The sequence below is a fragment of the Cetorhinus maximus genome, unplaced genomic scaffold, assembly GCF_964194155.1.
Source record: "Cetorhinus maximus unplaced genomic scaffold, sCetMax3.hap1.1 HAP1_SCAFFOLD_1744, whole genome shotgun sequence".
Lineage (NCBI taxonomy): Eukaryota > Metazoa > Chordata > Chondrichthyes > Lamniformes > Cetorhinidae > Cetorhinus > Cetorhinus maximus.
In genome coordinates, this window is record NW_027597684.1 from 30,925 (window position 1) to 47,500 (window position 16,576).

At 49.6% G+C, this 16,576-nt stretch overlaps 1 protein-coding gene across 1 annotated transcript in view; it reads left to right on the top strand.

Annotated features, from left to right (window-relative positions):
• LOC144676618 (scavenger receptor cysteine-rich domain-containing protein DMBT1-like) overlaps positions 1-16,576 on the top strand; it is a gene marked incomplete at its 5' end in the record, with an annotated part of 55,158 nt that overhangs the window by 24,138 nt on the left and 14,444 nt on the right. Inside the window, 3 exons of the mRNA XM_078536996.1 lie at positions 7,027-7,329; positions 11,710-12,006; positions 16,447-16,576. The exon at positions 16,447-16,576 is cut by the window's right edge and continues 185 nt beyond it. Coding sequence (XP_078393122.1) covers positions 7,027-7,329; positions 11,710-12,006; positions 16,447-16,576 — 730 coding nt within the window. The remainder of the gene's footprint in view (positions 1-7,026; positions 7,330-11,709; positions 12,007-16,446) is intronic.

Sequence of the window (16,576 nt, forward strand, 5' to 3'; positions counted from 1 at the left end):
CTGCCATTTGGAAATGGCCCCTGTTTGGTTCCGAGGGTTAATTCGAAACCCTCATCAGACATTAGTTGCATCCCTGGAGTTTGCGTTTACTGCGGCTGTCAAGGAGCATGCACTGCACCACGCAGGCCAAGCTTGGGGGCAGGAACTCGGAGTGAGTGACGGTACCGAAGTGAGAATGTCACTGAATTGGAAACCTGGGGCCCTGGGATCGAATCCCATCACAGTTGGTGGGTGGTGGAATCTGAATTCGATCAAAATCACTGGCATCTACCTGGCCGAGTGGGAAAGTTGCCCTGTGTACCAAAAGCAGGGTAAATCCAACCTAGCCAATTACCACACCATTGGTCTACCCTCGATTATCAGTGAAGCAATGGAAGGGGCTATCAAGCGGCACTTGCTTAGCAATAACCTGCTCACTGATGCCCAGTTTGGGTTCTGCCAGGGCCGCTCAGCTCCTGACCTCGTTACAGCCTTGGTTCAAGCATAGGAGCTGAACTCCTGAGGTGAGGTGAGGGTGACCGCCCTTGACACCAAGGCAGCATTTGACCAAGTGTGGCATCAAGGAGCCCTAGCAAAACTGGAGTCAATAGGAATCACGGGCAAAACTCTCCGCTGGTTGGAGTCATAGCAAGCACAAAGGAAGATGGTTGTGGTGGTTGGAGGTCTGTTATCTCAGCTGCAGGAGTCCCTAAGGGCAGTGTCCTAGGCCCAACCACCTTCAGCTGCTCCATCAATGACCTTCCTTCCATCGTAAGGTCAGAAGTGGGGATGTTCGCTGATGGTTGCACAATGTTCAGCACCATTCGCGACTCCTCAGATACTGAAGCAGCCCATGTCCAAATGCAGCAAGACCTGAACAGTATCCAGGCTTGGGCTGACAAGGCAAGTGACATTTCTAACACACAGTGACCATCTCCAACAAGAGAGAACCCAACCATTGCCCCTTGATGTTCAATGGCCCCCCACCATTATCAACACCATTGGAGTTCCCACTGACCAGAAACTGAACTGGGACCAGCCAAAAAAATACTGTGACTACAAGAGCAGGTCAGATGCTAGGAACCCTGTGGTGAGTAACTCACCCCCTGACTCCCCAAAGCCTGTCCACCATCTACAGGGCACAAGTCAGGAGGGTGATGGGATACTCCCCAATTGCCTGGATGAGTGCAGCTCCCACAACACTCAAGAAGCTGGACATTGTCCTGGAAAAATCAGCCTGCTTTATTGGCCACACATTCACAGTAGCAGCAGTGTGTGTACCATCTACAAGATGCACTGCAGCAACTCACCAAGGCTCCTTAACAAGCACCTTCCAAACCCACGACCACTACCACCTATAAAGAAAAGAACAGCAGATAGATGTGAACACCTACACCTGGAAATTCCACACCAATTCACTCAACATCCTGACTTGGAAATATATTGGCCGTTCCTTCACTGTCACTGGGTCAAAATCCTGGAACACCCTCCCTAACAGCACTGTGGGTGTACCTACACCACATGGACAAAATCCTGGAACACCCTCCCTAACAGACTGTGGGTGTACCTACACCACACGGACAAAATCCTGGAACTCCCTCCCTAACAGCACTGTGGGTGTACCTACACCACATGGACAAAATCCTGGAACTCCCTCCCTAACAGCACTGTGGGTGTACCTACACCACACAGACAAAATCCTGGAACTCCCTCCCTAACAGCACTGTGGGTGTACCTACACCACAGGGACAAAATCCTGGAACTCCCTCCCTAACAGCACTGTGGGTGTACCTACACCACATGGACAAAATCCTGGAACTCCCTCCCTAACAGCACTGTGGGTGTACCTACACCACAGGGACTGCAGTGGTTCAAGAAGGCAGCTCACCCACCACCTTCTTAAGGGCATCTAGCGATGGGCAATGAATACTGGCCCAGCAAGCGAAACCCACATCTCGTGAATAAATTTTTAAAAATCAGGAACTTCATCTCTTATTGATGACCAGGGGGGGAAAATCCATCTCGTTCACCAATCCTCTTTAGGGAAATAAATCTTCTGTTCTTTATGTGGTCTAACCTACCTATGACTCCAGACACTCAGCAATATGGTTTGCTCTACACTCCCTGGAACCTGCACCATGTGGATTGTGTGGGTGTACCCACGCTACGCGGACTGCAGCGGTTCAAGAAGACAGCTGGTCACCAGCCTCTCCAGGGGCAATTAGAGATGGGCAGTTAATGCTGCACCTTGCCAGCAACGCCCACATCCCACAATTGAATGAAAAAAGGACCAGCTGTTGGTACACTGCTGCCATTCTCTGCTACTTCCGCAGCATCCACCTTGTTAATTTGACTTGAGGCTAGCAGATTGCCCGCATCAAGTTTCTGACAGTGCGCGTTCATCAAATAATGAGTCTTGCATGACAATTTTGACTGTTCCTCATTGACGGTTGTCTCCGCTGAGCATTATGGTAAGTAAAAAGTCAGCTTGGGCAGAATCGCATTGGCAGGCAATTAAACGCATTGCCTCACTGTCCAGTCCCACGTACTGTGTGGGAATGCACTTTGGGAAAGGAAGGACTGGCAAACTGGAGCTCATTTCTCCTTGGTGAAAGAAATAAAGGATGGCTGACCGAGCTGAGGTCTTTAAAACTACGAAAGGCTGTAATAGGGTGGGCGCTCTTCATTAACTAGACCGTTAATGTAAGATAGCTACCGAAAATCCAACCGGGAAGTCGGGATGAACTTCCTTTACCCAAATGATGGTGAGAACATGGAGCTTTGTTGCCTGAGGGAGAGTTCGAGGTGAATCCTACAGGTGCATTTGAGGGGAAGCTAAACAAACAGACAAAGGCACTGGGCACACGTTTGCAGTAGACAGGGAGTGAGGCCTGGTGATGGGGGATTTAGGTGGGGAGGCCCGAATGGAGCATAAACACTTGGGCATGATCGAGGCTTGGGTGGGTACCACAGGGGCTTGGCACCTTTGTTGGCACCTTTCGTCGTATTTAAATTTCATTTTTGTTAGTCTTCTTTCAGAGTTTCTCTTTGTTTTCGCAGTTTCCCTTTAAGGGGCTGCCATTTACTTTGCCCCCTTGTTTTATTAATTGAGTTTAATTGTTTTTTTACCCCCCGAAAATAGTATAAACACTAGCATGCGCTGCTTTGGTGTTGCATGTATAAAGTTATGAGGGGGCGTATTTAGGGTAGACAGGGACTTTTCCCCTTGATAGAGGGATCAATAATCAGGGGGCATAGATTTAAGGTAAGGGGCAGAAGGTTTAGAGGGGATGTGAGGAAGAATTTTTTTCACCCAGAGGGTGGTGGGAATCTGGAACTCACTGCCTGAAAGGGTGGTAGAGGCCGAAACCCTCATAACATTTAAGAAGTATTTGATTGTGTACTTGTGATGCCTTGGCATATAAGGCTATGGGCCTAGTGCTGGCAAATGGGATTAGAATAGACCATAAGACCATAAGACGTAGGAGCAGAAATTAGGCCATTCGGCCCATCGAGTCTGCTCCGCCATTCAATCATGGCTGATAAGTTTCTCAACCCCATTCTCCCGCCTTCTTCCCATAATCTTTGATCCCCTTATCAATCAAGAACCTATCTATCTCGGTCTTAAATACACTCAATGACCTGGCCTCCACAGCCTTCTGTGGCAATGATTCACCACTCTCTGGCTAAAGAAGTTTCTCCTCATCTCTGTTCTAAAAGGTCTTCCCTTTACTCTGAGGCTGTGCCCCTCGGGTCCTGGTCTCTCCTACTAATGGAAACATCTTCCCCACATCCACTCTATCCAGGCCTTTCAGTATTCTGTAAGTTTCAATCCGACCTCCCCCTCATCCTTCTAAACACCATCGAGTATAGACCCAGAGTCCTCAAACGTTCCTCATATGTTAAGCCTTTCATTCCTGGGATCGTTCTCGTGAACCTCCTCTGGACCCTCTCCAGGGGCCAGCACTAGTTAGGTACTTGTTTGACCGGCGCAGACTAGATGGGCCCAAGGGCCTTTTTCTGTGACTCTATCACTCTATGCCAAATGTGGTGTTATATGGAATCCTCTGCAATCCACAGAGTTGGCTGTTAGGCTAAGGGTGCCAACGCTGGGGTTCCTCCCCACCCAGTCCCCCCCCGCAATTACCCTACTTCTTCCACACTTCGTGCTGCTTGCCCTCACCCTCGCTTGCAAACCCCTCCGTGGTCTCACCACCCCCCCACCCATCCCCAATTCTGAAGTCTCCTCCAACCCCACAACCCTTTGATCTGCCCTGCTGTCACCCAGTTCCACCCTCCTCGAGCATCAGCGACAATCATTAGGAAGGCAAATGGGATGCTGGTTCCTTACTGAAAGGGCGGTGGTGGAGAGTGGGGTAGAGATGTAGGGAAGGGCTTGCTACAACGATACAGGGCATTCGTGAGTCTGCGTATCATTAATATCTCCTCACTGAAGGAAGGGTATACTTGTAGCGGAGGCAGTTGAGGTGCATTGTTGGCCTACTGTTAATGCACTAGGCTAATGCAGGTTCAAATCCCTCCCGGAACTCCTCCTGCCTTTTTTACCCGTGTCGGAGGCTACTTAACCCGACGCGTCTGCGGAAGATGCCAGCTCCCAATGTGGCCCCCTCCTCTGCATTGCCGGGGGAGACTAAACGCAGACTGGGTGACCCGCTTTGAGGAACACCTTCGGTCTGTCCGCAAGCATGACCCAGATCTCCCTGTCGCTTGCCATTTTAACACACCCACCCTGTTCTCTTGCCCACATGTCCGTCCTTGGCTTGCTGCATTGTTCCAGTGAAGCCCAACGCAAACTGGAGGAACAGCACCTCATCTTCCCACTAAAACGAGTGGGGCCTGAGCGACCGCGCCGAACACACAGTGCTTGATATTTAGTGCAGTCAGTGCTATCTAATTCTATGTCAGACAGATGTTCTACCCAGTGAGTTCCTGTTGTGACTTGCCAAGATGATCCCGCTTTCGGTCTAACGATGTTGACACGAACGTATGAATTAGGAGCGGGAGTAGACCACTCAGCCCCTCCAACCTGCTCGCCCATCCAATAAGACCATGCCTGATTTAATTGTAACCTCAACCCCACATTCCTGCCTCTCCCTGATTAGCCCTTCACCCCTCCTTGTTTACCAAGAATCGATCTTGCCTTAAAAATATTCAAAAACTCTACTTCCACCGGCCTTTTGAGGAAGAGGGTGCCAAAGACTCATGAACCCCAGAGAGAAGAAAACATCACAAGTTGCAATGCACTTAATATGACTGGACTGGTAAAGTTCAGCTTCGTAAATGTGCAACGGATGTAAGAAATATCAAATGGAGTTTTGAGGCAGAGTCTTTGAATGTTTTTAAGGCCGAGGTAGATCGATTCTTGATTAACAAGGGGGGTGTGAAAGGTTATCGGAGGGTGGGGGGGGAGGCCGGAATGTGGGGTCGAGGTTACAATCAGATCAGGCATGATCTAATTGAATGGGGGAGCAGACTCGAGGGGCCGAATGGCCTACCCCTGCTCCTCATTCGTATATTTGTATGCTGTTCAGTTTTGGCGTCTAAGTTCCGAAGAAGAGTCATATTGGACTCGAAACGTTAAGTCTTTTTCTCCCTTCACAGATGCTCCCAGACCTGCTGAGTTTTTACGACACTTTCTGTTATTTTTTATCTAGAACTCCGAACGTGGTTTTATGTTACAAAGTAAGAGGTGACGCCTGAGCCTTTGGCCAGAGTTGTCCTCACTGGAGTTTAGAAGAATAAGAGGCGTCTTGATGGATGCATATAGGACCCTCAGGGGATTTGACAGGGTGGATGTGGAGAGGATGTTTCCTCTTGTGGGAGAATCTAAACCTAGACATAGAATCTAGACCTTAGGTCACCACATTATAGGAAGGATGTGATGGCACTGGAGGGGGTGCAGAGGAGATTCACCAGGATGTTGCCTGGGATGAAACATTTAAGTGTTGAAGAGAGGTTGGATAGACTTGGGTTGTTTTCGTTAAGAGCAGAGAAGACTGAGGGGCGACCTGATCGAGGTGTACAAGATCATGAGGGGCATGGGCAGGGTGGATAGGGAGCAGCTGTTCCCCTTACTTGAAAGGTCAGTCACAGGTGGACATAAGGTCAAGGTGAAGGGCAGGAGGTTTAGGGGGTGGGGTGTGAGGAAAAACTTTTTTTACCCAGAGGGTGGTGAGGGTCTGGAATGCGCTGCCTGGGAGGGTGGTGGAGGCGGGTTAGCCTCACATCCTTTAAAAAGTACCTGGATGAGCACTTGGCACGTCATGACATTCAAGGTGATGGGGCCAAGTGCTGGTCAATGGGATTAGGTAGGTAGGTCAGGGCGTTTCTCACGTGTCGGTGCAGACTCGATGGGCCGAAGGGCCTCTTCTGCACTGTGTGTGTGATTCTGTGATAGACGTCACTGTTTGTAAATATGGGTTCGTCCATTTAAATGGAGACGAGGAGAATTTCCTTCTCTCAAAGGTTGGTGAGCCTTTGGAACTCTCTTCCCCAAAAGGCATTGGGAATAGGGTCTTTAAATATGTTTAAGGCCGAGCGTGATAGATTCTGGTTAAGCAAGGGGGGGGTGGGTGAAAGGTTATTGGGGGGGTCAGCCGGAATGTGGGGCTGAGGTTACAATCAAATTGGCCGTCAGCTTATTGAATGGCGGGGCAGGCTCGAAGGGCCGAGTGGCCTCCTCCTGTTCCTGCTTCATATGTTCGGACAGCGTGGGATTGAAACAGGTAACCTTTGCTCTGTATATTTCTGAATGGGGAGGAAACTCATCCTGGCTAAGAATGGAGAACAGGCCGTGTTGCATTCGTTGCTTGGTCCAATCCCCCGCCCGGTCGCCGTCCAATCAACATGCCCGTGGAGCTGAAATCGAGCGGGATTTAGAATAGGCGATGTAAAGGTGACCCGGGGCGAATTTCTAGAGCCAATGATGCCCCCCTCCACCCAACCCCGGCCAAAACGGTTTGACCCGGGCCTCTGGAGCAAAGCGATTCACCCGTGCTCACTCTCTCTTTCTCTCCCCCGCCTCAGATGTCCTGTTGCGGCCCTCGATTTCGGTGTTGCGGACGTCCGGCATGTTCGTCCAAGGCGAGGCCGTCAACTTCCGCTGCTCGTCGGCCAGCGTCTTCGCGGTGATCACCTTCTACCTCTACAAAGTGGGCGAGTCGGGACCGGTGGCCTCGGTGGGGCCGACGTCAGCCTCCAGCGCCATCCTGACCATCCACAACATCAGCATGCACCAGGAAGGCTACTTCACTTGCATGTTCAAAGTGCTGATCAACCACAAGATGCACTCGTCCACTCACAGTGACCGGGTCCAGGTCGCCATCACAAGTGAGTCGCCGATTTTCACCCCCCCCTCCACTTTCTGGTTTCGAGGTCGCTCCACATGAGTGACTGAGGCAAAGAGGCAGAGGGCAACGTATCTAAAAATAAAAATAAAAAACTGCGGATGCTGGAAATCCAAAACAGAAACAGAAACACCTGGAAAAACTCAGCAGGTCTGGCAGCATCGGCGGAGAGGGGAGCACAGTTGACGTTTCGAGTCCTCGTGACCCTTCAACAGAACTAAGTAAAATTAGGAAAGGGGTGAAATATAAAAGCTGGTTTAAGGTGGGGGGTTTGTTGGGACAAATAGCCAGTGATAGGTGGCGATAACCAAAATCTGTCACAGATAAAAGCACAAAGAGGTGTTGAAGGTGGTGATATTATCTAAAGGAATGTGCTAATTAAGAGTAGCAGACAGGACAGACAAGGTGCAGATGGCTCTAGTGGGGGGTGGGGAATACTAAAAGGTAGAAATAAACAATGGTGGAAATACATTTAAAAATAATGGAAATAGGTGGGAAAAGAAAAAATCTGTATAAATTATTGGGCTCAATATTGAGTTCAACAATTTTAGATCTTGAACTCTCTCCTCCATTCCTACCCGCTTCCCGTTTCTTCCCCCTCCTTTTTGTTTTTTCCAATAATTTATATAGATTTTTCTTTTCCCACCTGTTTCCATTATTTTTAAATGTATTTGCACCCATTGTTTATCTCTACCTTTTAGTATTCCCCCACTCCCACTAGAGCCATCTGCACCTTATCTGCCCTGTCTGCTACTCTTAATTAGCACATTCCTTTAGATAATATCACCACCTTCAACACCTCTTTGTTCTTTTGTCTATGACAGATTTTGGTTACCTCCACCTATCACTGGTTGCTTGTCCCAACAAACTCCATCCCCCCCAAACCCTCCTTAAACCAGCTTATATTTCACCCCTTTCCTAATTTTACTTAGTTCTGTTGAAGGGTCATGAGGACTCGAAACGTCAACTGTGTTCTTCTCCGCCAATGCTGCCAGACCTGCCGAGTTTTTCCGGGTATTTCTGTTTCTGTTTCAGCGATGGATCTGAGTTTGCTGATGAGGCCAAGCTAGGGTGGGAAGGTAAGCTGCGGGGAGGAGACTGAGAGGCTGCAAGTCGGGCGAGTGGGCAAAAGGTGACTGATGGGAATGTAACGCAGCGGAGTGCAAGGCTGTTTACTTTGGCCGTGAGACTGAATGAAAACAGAATTTTTTCTTTATCTAAAAAGGTGAGGGAAATGTAAGTGTCGATGATCAAAGGGTGTGTTTGTAGAAGGAACGCGGAAAGTTAGCATGCAGGCGTAGCAAGTAAGGAGGAAGGCAAATGGCATGTTGGCCTTTATTGCAATGGGATTGGAGTACAAGAATGAAGAAGCCTTGCTACTGTTGTGCAGGGTTTTTGGTGAGACCCCATCTGGAATATGGTGCGCAGTTCTGGTCTCCGTGTTAAATGAAGGATGTACTTGCACTGGAGCTGGTGCAGTGAAGGATTCACTAAATTGGTCCCTGGGACGAGAGGCTGAGTAAATTGGGTTTATATTAGAACCATAGAACCATAGAACACTACAGCACAGAAAAACAGGCCATTCGGCCCTTCTAGTCTGTGCCAAAATATTATTCGGCTAGTCCCATTGACCTGCACCCAGTCCATAGCCCTCCAGACCTCTCCCATCCATGTATCTATCGAATTTATTCTTAAAACTTAAGAGTGAGCCCGCATTTACCACATCAGACGGTAGCTCGTTCCACACTCTCACCACTCTCTGAGTGAAGAAGTTCCCCCTAATGTTCCCCCTAAACCTTTCCCCTTTCACCCTAAAGCCATGTCCTCTCGTGTTTATCTCTCCTAATCTAAATGGAAAGAGCCTACTCGCATTTACTCTGTCTATACCCCTCACAATTTTGTAAACTTCTATCCAATCTCCCCTCATCCTTCTACGCTCCAAGGAATAAAGTCCTAACCTGTTTAATCTTTCCCTGTAACTCAACTCCTGAAGACCCGGCAACATCCTAGTAAATCTTCTCCGCACTCTCTCGATCTTACTGATATCCTTCCTGTAGTTAGGCGACCAGAACTGCACACAATACTCCAAAGTTGGCCTCACCAATGTCTTATACAACCTCACCATAACATCCCAACTCCTATACTCAATAATTTGATTTATGAAGGCCAGTATGCCAAAAGCATTCTTTACAACCTTGTCTACCTGTGATGCCACTTTCCGGGAATTATGTATCTGAACTCCCAGATCCCTTTGTTCCTCCGCACTCCTCAGTGCCCTACCATTTACTGTGTATGTCCTACCTTGGTTTGTCCTTCCAAAATGTAACACCTCACACTTTTCCGCATTAAATTCCATCTGCCATTTTCTGGCCCATTTTTCCAGTTGGTCCAGATCCCTCTGGAGATATTCTCTGGAGTTTAGAAGAATGGGAGGCGATCTCATTGAGACCTGCAGGATTGTGAAGGGGTTTCCCAGTGTGGGCGCCGAGGGGTCGATTCCGCTGGTCGGGGGGAATCTAAAACGCGGGGGGCACAATGTCGGGATAAGGGGGCCGATCATTTAGGACTGAGATGAGAAGGAATGCCTTCACTCGAAGGGTTGGGAATCTAGCCCAGAGGATTGTGAATGCTCCATCGTTGAGGGCCGGGATGGACAGATTTTTGGCCTCTCCGTTAATGGTGGGATATGGGGAGCGAGCAGGAAAATGGAGTGGAATCCCAAGTTTAGCTGTGAGCACATTGAATGGCAGAGCAGGCTCGATGGGCCGAATGGTCTACTCCAATCCCTGTTTCTTATGCCCTTGCGTCCCCCTGAAATAGATACTTAAACGTGCATACGTCACACGATGGTCACCATAGCCTTAGGGAAACAAGGGAGATTTACCACAATGGTAGCCTCTGTATGGGAATCTAGTTGTGTGGAGCCACTGGGGGTTGCTTTAGACCAGGGAACGTTCAACTAAGGTTGGTAGCTTGGCGCCAAGAATGAGCAACATGAAAGAGAATAGAGAACTCATGCATGTTCTCCTCAGAACAAAGAAGGTTATGTGGAGATTTCATTGCGTTGATCAAAATTATCAGGGGCTTTAATAGACTAGGGGTGGGGGTAGGCGTGAAAGTGTGGGGGCGGAAGGTGGGACAGGTTTCCTGGCCAATAACAAAAGGATACACAGTTAAGATAAGATAATTGAGGTTTAGATGCAGGTTCAGAAGTCAGGAGTCAAGTTCATGGTGCAGCTCATTTATACATGCTAGAAGCAACGTACATTTATACTCAGGGACCCGGTCGCTTCAGACAAAAGAAATATGGTCAAACCTTATGCCTTTGGTTGAAGCCGGGAGCCTGGGGAGCCTACAGTGCTCCGTTGCTGTCTCCATGGCAACGCGTCGAACAACCCGATTCAGCCGGCCCGCCAAACGGCACCCGTTTGTCCCGTCGCCAACATCGCAGTGACGCTTGGAGACTTGGTGCTCGGGTGTTTTCCCTGATGAGCGTCAGGCGTGAATCTTTGACGAGGCTGTCTCTCGTTTCGGCGTCAGTCCTGTTCTGCGCTGCGAGCGACTGAGACATACGATAAACGTCAGATAAGGCGAGATGCAACAATGGGGCAGGCGCTCGTGTAGTTACGAGCCACGATATTTGAAGACATCCATGTGTTCCTCCTCGTGAGGTGATGTTGAGCCCCTCCTACATTCGCTCATACACTCCTGCCTTATAGACCTTGCAATTCTTTATTCTTAAGAGGGCAACAAACTTACGAGGATATATACATTTTAAAAAGGTATTCATAAAATTTACAACATACGTTTGCAGAAAACAGCTTAGCGTCTGATACAAAGGGTTCCCTGAAGACTTTGAAGATGAGATTCAATTCTCTTAGATACTGCCGAATCTCAGACATGTACATCTTCTCTCAATCATAGTAAGTTTGTTCGTCAGTGGTAATGGCTTCCTCTTCCATTACACCCAAACCTTCCTCATCTTGATGGAACATATCCATTAGTACCTTATTGGCACACATGGCCTCTTTAATGTCTTGTTGGGTGATTTCGTAGTGTCGTATGTTTCGTACACCTCTCATGCTTTGCAAGATGGTGGTTCTGCTTGCAGAGGTGCAGGATTATATTCTGCATGGCCCTACCTCCTCCCTGAGCTTAACTCACCACCACCCCACCTCCCCCCCCCAACACCAATCGCCCCCCTCCCCCACCACCTTCCCACTGTAGAAATCAGGATTCTGGCTCCCCAGGAAGGGGCAACCTTGTCCGTCAATGCACAGCGGGGGTAAGAGATGCCAAAAGATTGGGTTGACTTGCGTTCAGGCCTTGCGTTCACAAGAGTTGCCTCCCTTTTATCTTTCAGGCAAGGCAGAACGACCCACGATATCCAGGAACACCGAGTTTCATCTGTACCCCCAGGGGCAGCTACTCACCCTGCTCTGCACAGCCCCGAAAGCCTACCGGACCCGCAATTTCCAGCTGTACCAGAATGGGCTGGAGATAAGCACCAGGTTGACCGTGCGCGACTCAGTTGCGGAGTTCACCATGGTGAACACGACGATGGCCAATCAGGGAGACTACACTTGCGCGTACCGGACAACCATCGCCGGGCGGGAGTACAACTCCACCCAGAGCGAATCCCTCGCGATCGCTATTTCAGGTAGGCAGCCGAAGTCCTGCGCAAAGAAAATCGAGACTCAAAACGAGCGCATCCCACATGGTGGCAGCGTCGGGCCGATCGGTGTCAATCTGCTCTCGAACAACGATCCAATTTTTCATTGAAGAGCAGAAAAGAATTGCGGACGCTGGAAATCCGAAACAAAAACAAAAACAAAAAAATAACCTGGAAAAGCTCAGCGGGTCTGGCAGTATCGGCGGAGAGGGAGCACCGCTGACGTTTCGAGTCCTCACGACCCTTCAACAGAACTAAGTAAAAATAGAAGAGAGGTGAAATATAAGCTGGTTTAAGTCAGGGGGGGGGGGTGGGGGTGGGACAGGTAGAGCTGGATAGAGGGCCAGTGATAGGTGGAGATAACCAAAAGATGTCACAGACAAAAGGACAAAGAGGTGTTGAAGGTGGGGATATTATCTAAGGAATGTGCTAATTAAGGGTAGAAAGCAGGACCAGCAAGGTGCAGAGAGCCCTAGCGGGGGTGGGGTGGGGTGCAGGAATCGATAAAGGCTAATTGTTTTATCTCTACCTTTTAGCCTATTTTGATTCCTTCACCCCACCCCGTCCCCGCTAGGGCTATCTGCACCTTGCCCGTCCTGCTTTCTACCCTTAATTAGCACATTCCTTTAGATAATATCACCACCTTCAACACCTCTTTGCCCTTTTGTCTGTGACATCTTTTGGTTATCTCCACCTATCACTGGCCCTCTATCCAGCTCTACCTGTCCCACCCCCCCCGCCCCCCCGCCTTAAACCAGCTTATATTTCACATCTCATCTATTTTTACTTAGTTCTGTTGAAGGGTCTTTCGGACTTGCTCCTCTCCGCCGATGCTGCCAGACCTGCTGAGTTTTTCCAGGTATTTTTGTTTTTATTTTTGTTTCGAATTGGAATCGGATTGGATTGGAGGACATTTTGAAAAATGCAGCCCCTTTATATGAAGTTAGCAGGATCGGTGTCCAATAAATGAGCAATTTCAGACTTTGGATACGTGTAGAGAGTAGCCAATATCATATCTGACCATGCACATCTTCCCCTTCGATTAAACAATATTAAACAGAGGACCCAATTCTAAAAGGGGTACCAGGGTCAGAGGGACCTAAAATACATCATTGAAGACGGCAAGGGCAGGTTAAGAAAATCTCTTGTAAAGCATAGAGCACCCTAAGCTTTATTATTAGAGTACAGGAGCAAGGAGGTGATGTTGAATTTGCATCAGACACTAGTTCAGCCTCAGCTGGGGTATTGCGTCCAGTTCTGAGTACCGCTCTTTAGGAAGGTTGTGAAGGCTTTGGAGAGTGCAGAGAAGATTCACGGGAATGGTCCCCGGGATGAGGGACTTGGGTGACGTGGATATATTGGGGAAGGCGGGACTGTCTTCCTTGGAGAAGAGAAGATTGCCTGGAGATTCGATAGGGGTGCTCAAAATCGCGAGGGGGCCTGGACAGGGTAGAAGAGGGTGAACCTGTTCCCATTGGTCGTGGCGGGGTGGGGGAGAGGAGATCAAGAAGGAGAGGGCACGGATTGAAGGGGATCCGGCGGAAGAAGCAACAGCGACCTGGGGAGAAACAGCCTCACGCATTGGGAGGGGTTCCGGATCTGGAACGCGCTGCCTGAGAAGGCCCGGGGGAGGCAGCTTCAATCGAGGCTTTGAAAAGGGAAGGAAACTGTGGTCTGAAAACGAAGTGTGTGCAGGGTTACAGGGAGAAGGCAGAGGTGGGGCGGGGTGGGGCGGGGTGGGTGGTGAGTTGCTCGGTTGAAGAGCCAGTACAGACAGGATGTGCCGAATAGCCTCCTTCCGTGCTGTGATCATCCTGTAATTCTGCTTGACCCTGCAGTTGAGCTCAGCCAAACAGGGACTTGGAAATGTGGATGGTACAATAGTGGTGGCTTGTATTAGGTAGACAGTAGCTGCCCAACATTCAGCTCGATTTACATCAATGAAATTGTACAGTGGACGGTAAGACGCTGGTAATATCCGCTCCTTTCTCCAGGCGGGGACTATACCAGGCGCCAGTAGCACGATCACCTGTTACTTTGCTCCAGCCACAAGATGAATATGCCAGGATTTTGACCCCGTGACAGTGAAGGAACGGCCGATATATTACCAAGTCAGGATAGCGAGCGACTCGGAGGGGAACTTCCAGGTGTGAGGCTGACAGGGTTAATTCTTCGAGAAGTTGCTATCAGTTGAATAGGTCAGAGGCTGGGAATCCTGCGGCGGAGAGTAACTCAACCTCCTGACTCCCCCAAAGCCTGTCCACCATCGACAAGGCACAAGTCAGGAATGTGATAGAATACTCCCCACTTGCCTGGATGTGTGCAGCTCCCACAACACTCAAGAAGCTCAACACCGTCCAGGGAAAAGCAGCCTCGCTTGATCGGCACCCCATCCACAAACATTCACTCCCTCCACCACCGACGCACAGTAGCAGCAGCGTGTGTACCATCTACAAGATGCACTGCAGGAACTCACCAAGGCTCCTTCCACAGCACCTTCCAAACCCACAACCACTACCGTCTAAAAGGACAAGGGAAAAGATAGATGGGAACACCACCAGCTGGAAGTTCCCCTCCCAGTCACTCACCATCCTGACTTGGAAATATATCGGCCGTTCCTTCAGTGTCACTGGGTCAAAATCCTGGAACTCCCTCCCTAACAGCACTGTGGGTGTACCTACACCACAGGAACAAAATCCTGGAACTCCCTCCCTAACAGCGCTGTGGGTGTACCTACACCACAGGGACAAAATCCTGGAACTCCCTCCCTAACAGCACTGTGGGTGTACCTACACCACAGGGAACTGCAGAGGCTCAAGAAGGCGGCTCACCACCGCCTTCTCAAGGGGCCAAAAGGGATGGGCAATAAATGCTGGCGTCAGCTTGTGATGCTCACACCCCATGAATGAATTAAGATAAAAAAACCACCTTCTCGAGGGCAATTAGGGATGGGCAATAAATGCTGGCCTAACCAGCGATGCCAACAGCCCACGAATGAATTTTTAAAAAAAACCTTTGTAAGGGGGCAATTAGGGATGGATAATAAAAGCTGGCCTAGGTAGAGACCCTCACATCGCATCAAAGAATAACTAAGGAAGCTTCTGATGGGCAATTAGGGATGGATAATAAATGCTGACCTAGCAAGCTGTTCACAGGCTAGGGATATAACTGTATTACAGAGGGTGCAGAGGAGATTTGGAAGAATGTTGGCAGGACTGGGAAATTGTAGCTAAGCAGAGAGATTGGGCAGGGTGAGGTTGTTCTGCCTGGAGCAGAGGAGTAGGAAAGGAGATTTGATTGAGATGTACAAAATTGTGAGGGGCCTGGGCGGAGGGCTTACTAACTTCAGCAGGGAGGTCAGTGTCCAGGGGGTGTAGAATTACAGCGCTTGGTATTAAAGGTGAGAGAGGAGATGAGGTAAAAGTCTTTCAACCCAAGAGGGTCGCAGGGTCCGGGTGAGCAAACGCTAAGGTTAACTTGCAGGTTGAGTCGGTAGTGAGGAAGGCAAATGCAATGTTGGCATTTATTTCGAGAGGACTAGAATATAAAAGCAGGGATGTGCTGCTGAGGCTTTATAAGGCTCTGGTCAGACCACGTTTAGAATATTGTGAGCAATTTTTGGGCCCCGTATCTCAGGAAGGATGTTCTGTCCCTGGAGAGGGTCCAGAGGAGGTTCACGAGAACAATCCCAGGAATGAAAGGCTTAACATATGAGAAACGTTTGAGGACTCTGGGTCTATACTCGATGGAGTTTAGAAGGATGAGGAGGGGGGATCTGATTGAAACTTACAGAATACTGAAAGGCCTGGATAGAGTGGGACGTGGGGAAGATGTTTCCATGAGTAGGAGAGACTCGGACCCGAGGGGCACAGCCTCAGAGTAAAGGGAAGACCTTTTAGAACAGAGATGAGGTGAAACTTCTTTAGCCAGAGAGTGATGAATCTATGGAATTCATTGCCACAGAAGGCTGTGGAGGCCAGGTCATTGAGTGTATTTAAGACCGAGATAGATAGGTTCTTGATTGGTAAGGGGATCAAAGGTTAGGGGGAGAAGGCGGGAGAATGGGGTTGAGAAACTTATCAGCCGTGATTGAATGGCGGGGCAGACTCGATGGGCCGAATGGCCTAATTTCTGCTCCTGTGGCCTTATGGGCTCATCCATAAGGTGCCACTCGCCGTCCTTGACTTGGGAAGAGGATGTCGGCCGTTCCTTCGCTGTGGCCGGGTGAAGCCCCCTAGCCGGGGGGCCTCGGAGGGAGTTGGGCTAAGCGAGGCGAGGCTCGTCTCTTGACCGGCGTAGGCCCGATCCTGTGCCGCGGTCTCCCTGTCGCTCAACGGAAGGAGAAAAGGGGAACCAAAGGGAATAACTGAAACAATAAATAAGCCGATGTGCCTCACGGTTGTTATTTTAACCCCCTCCCCCCCGCAGAAAGGATGCAGCTCCAGCTGGTGAACGGGAGCAACCCCTGCGAAGGTCGAGTAGAGATCTCCTTCGGTGACAGCTGGGGCACTATCTGTGACGACCAGTGGGGGCTGCACGACGCCAAGGTGGTGTGCAG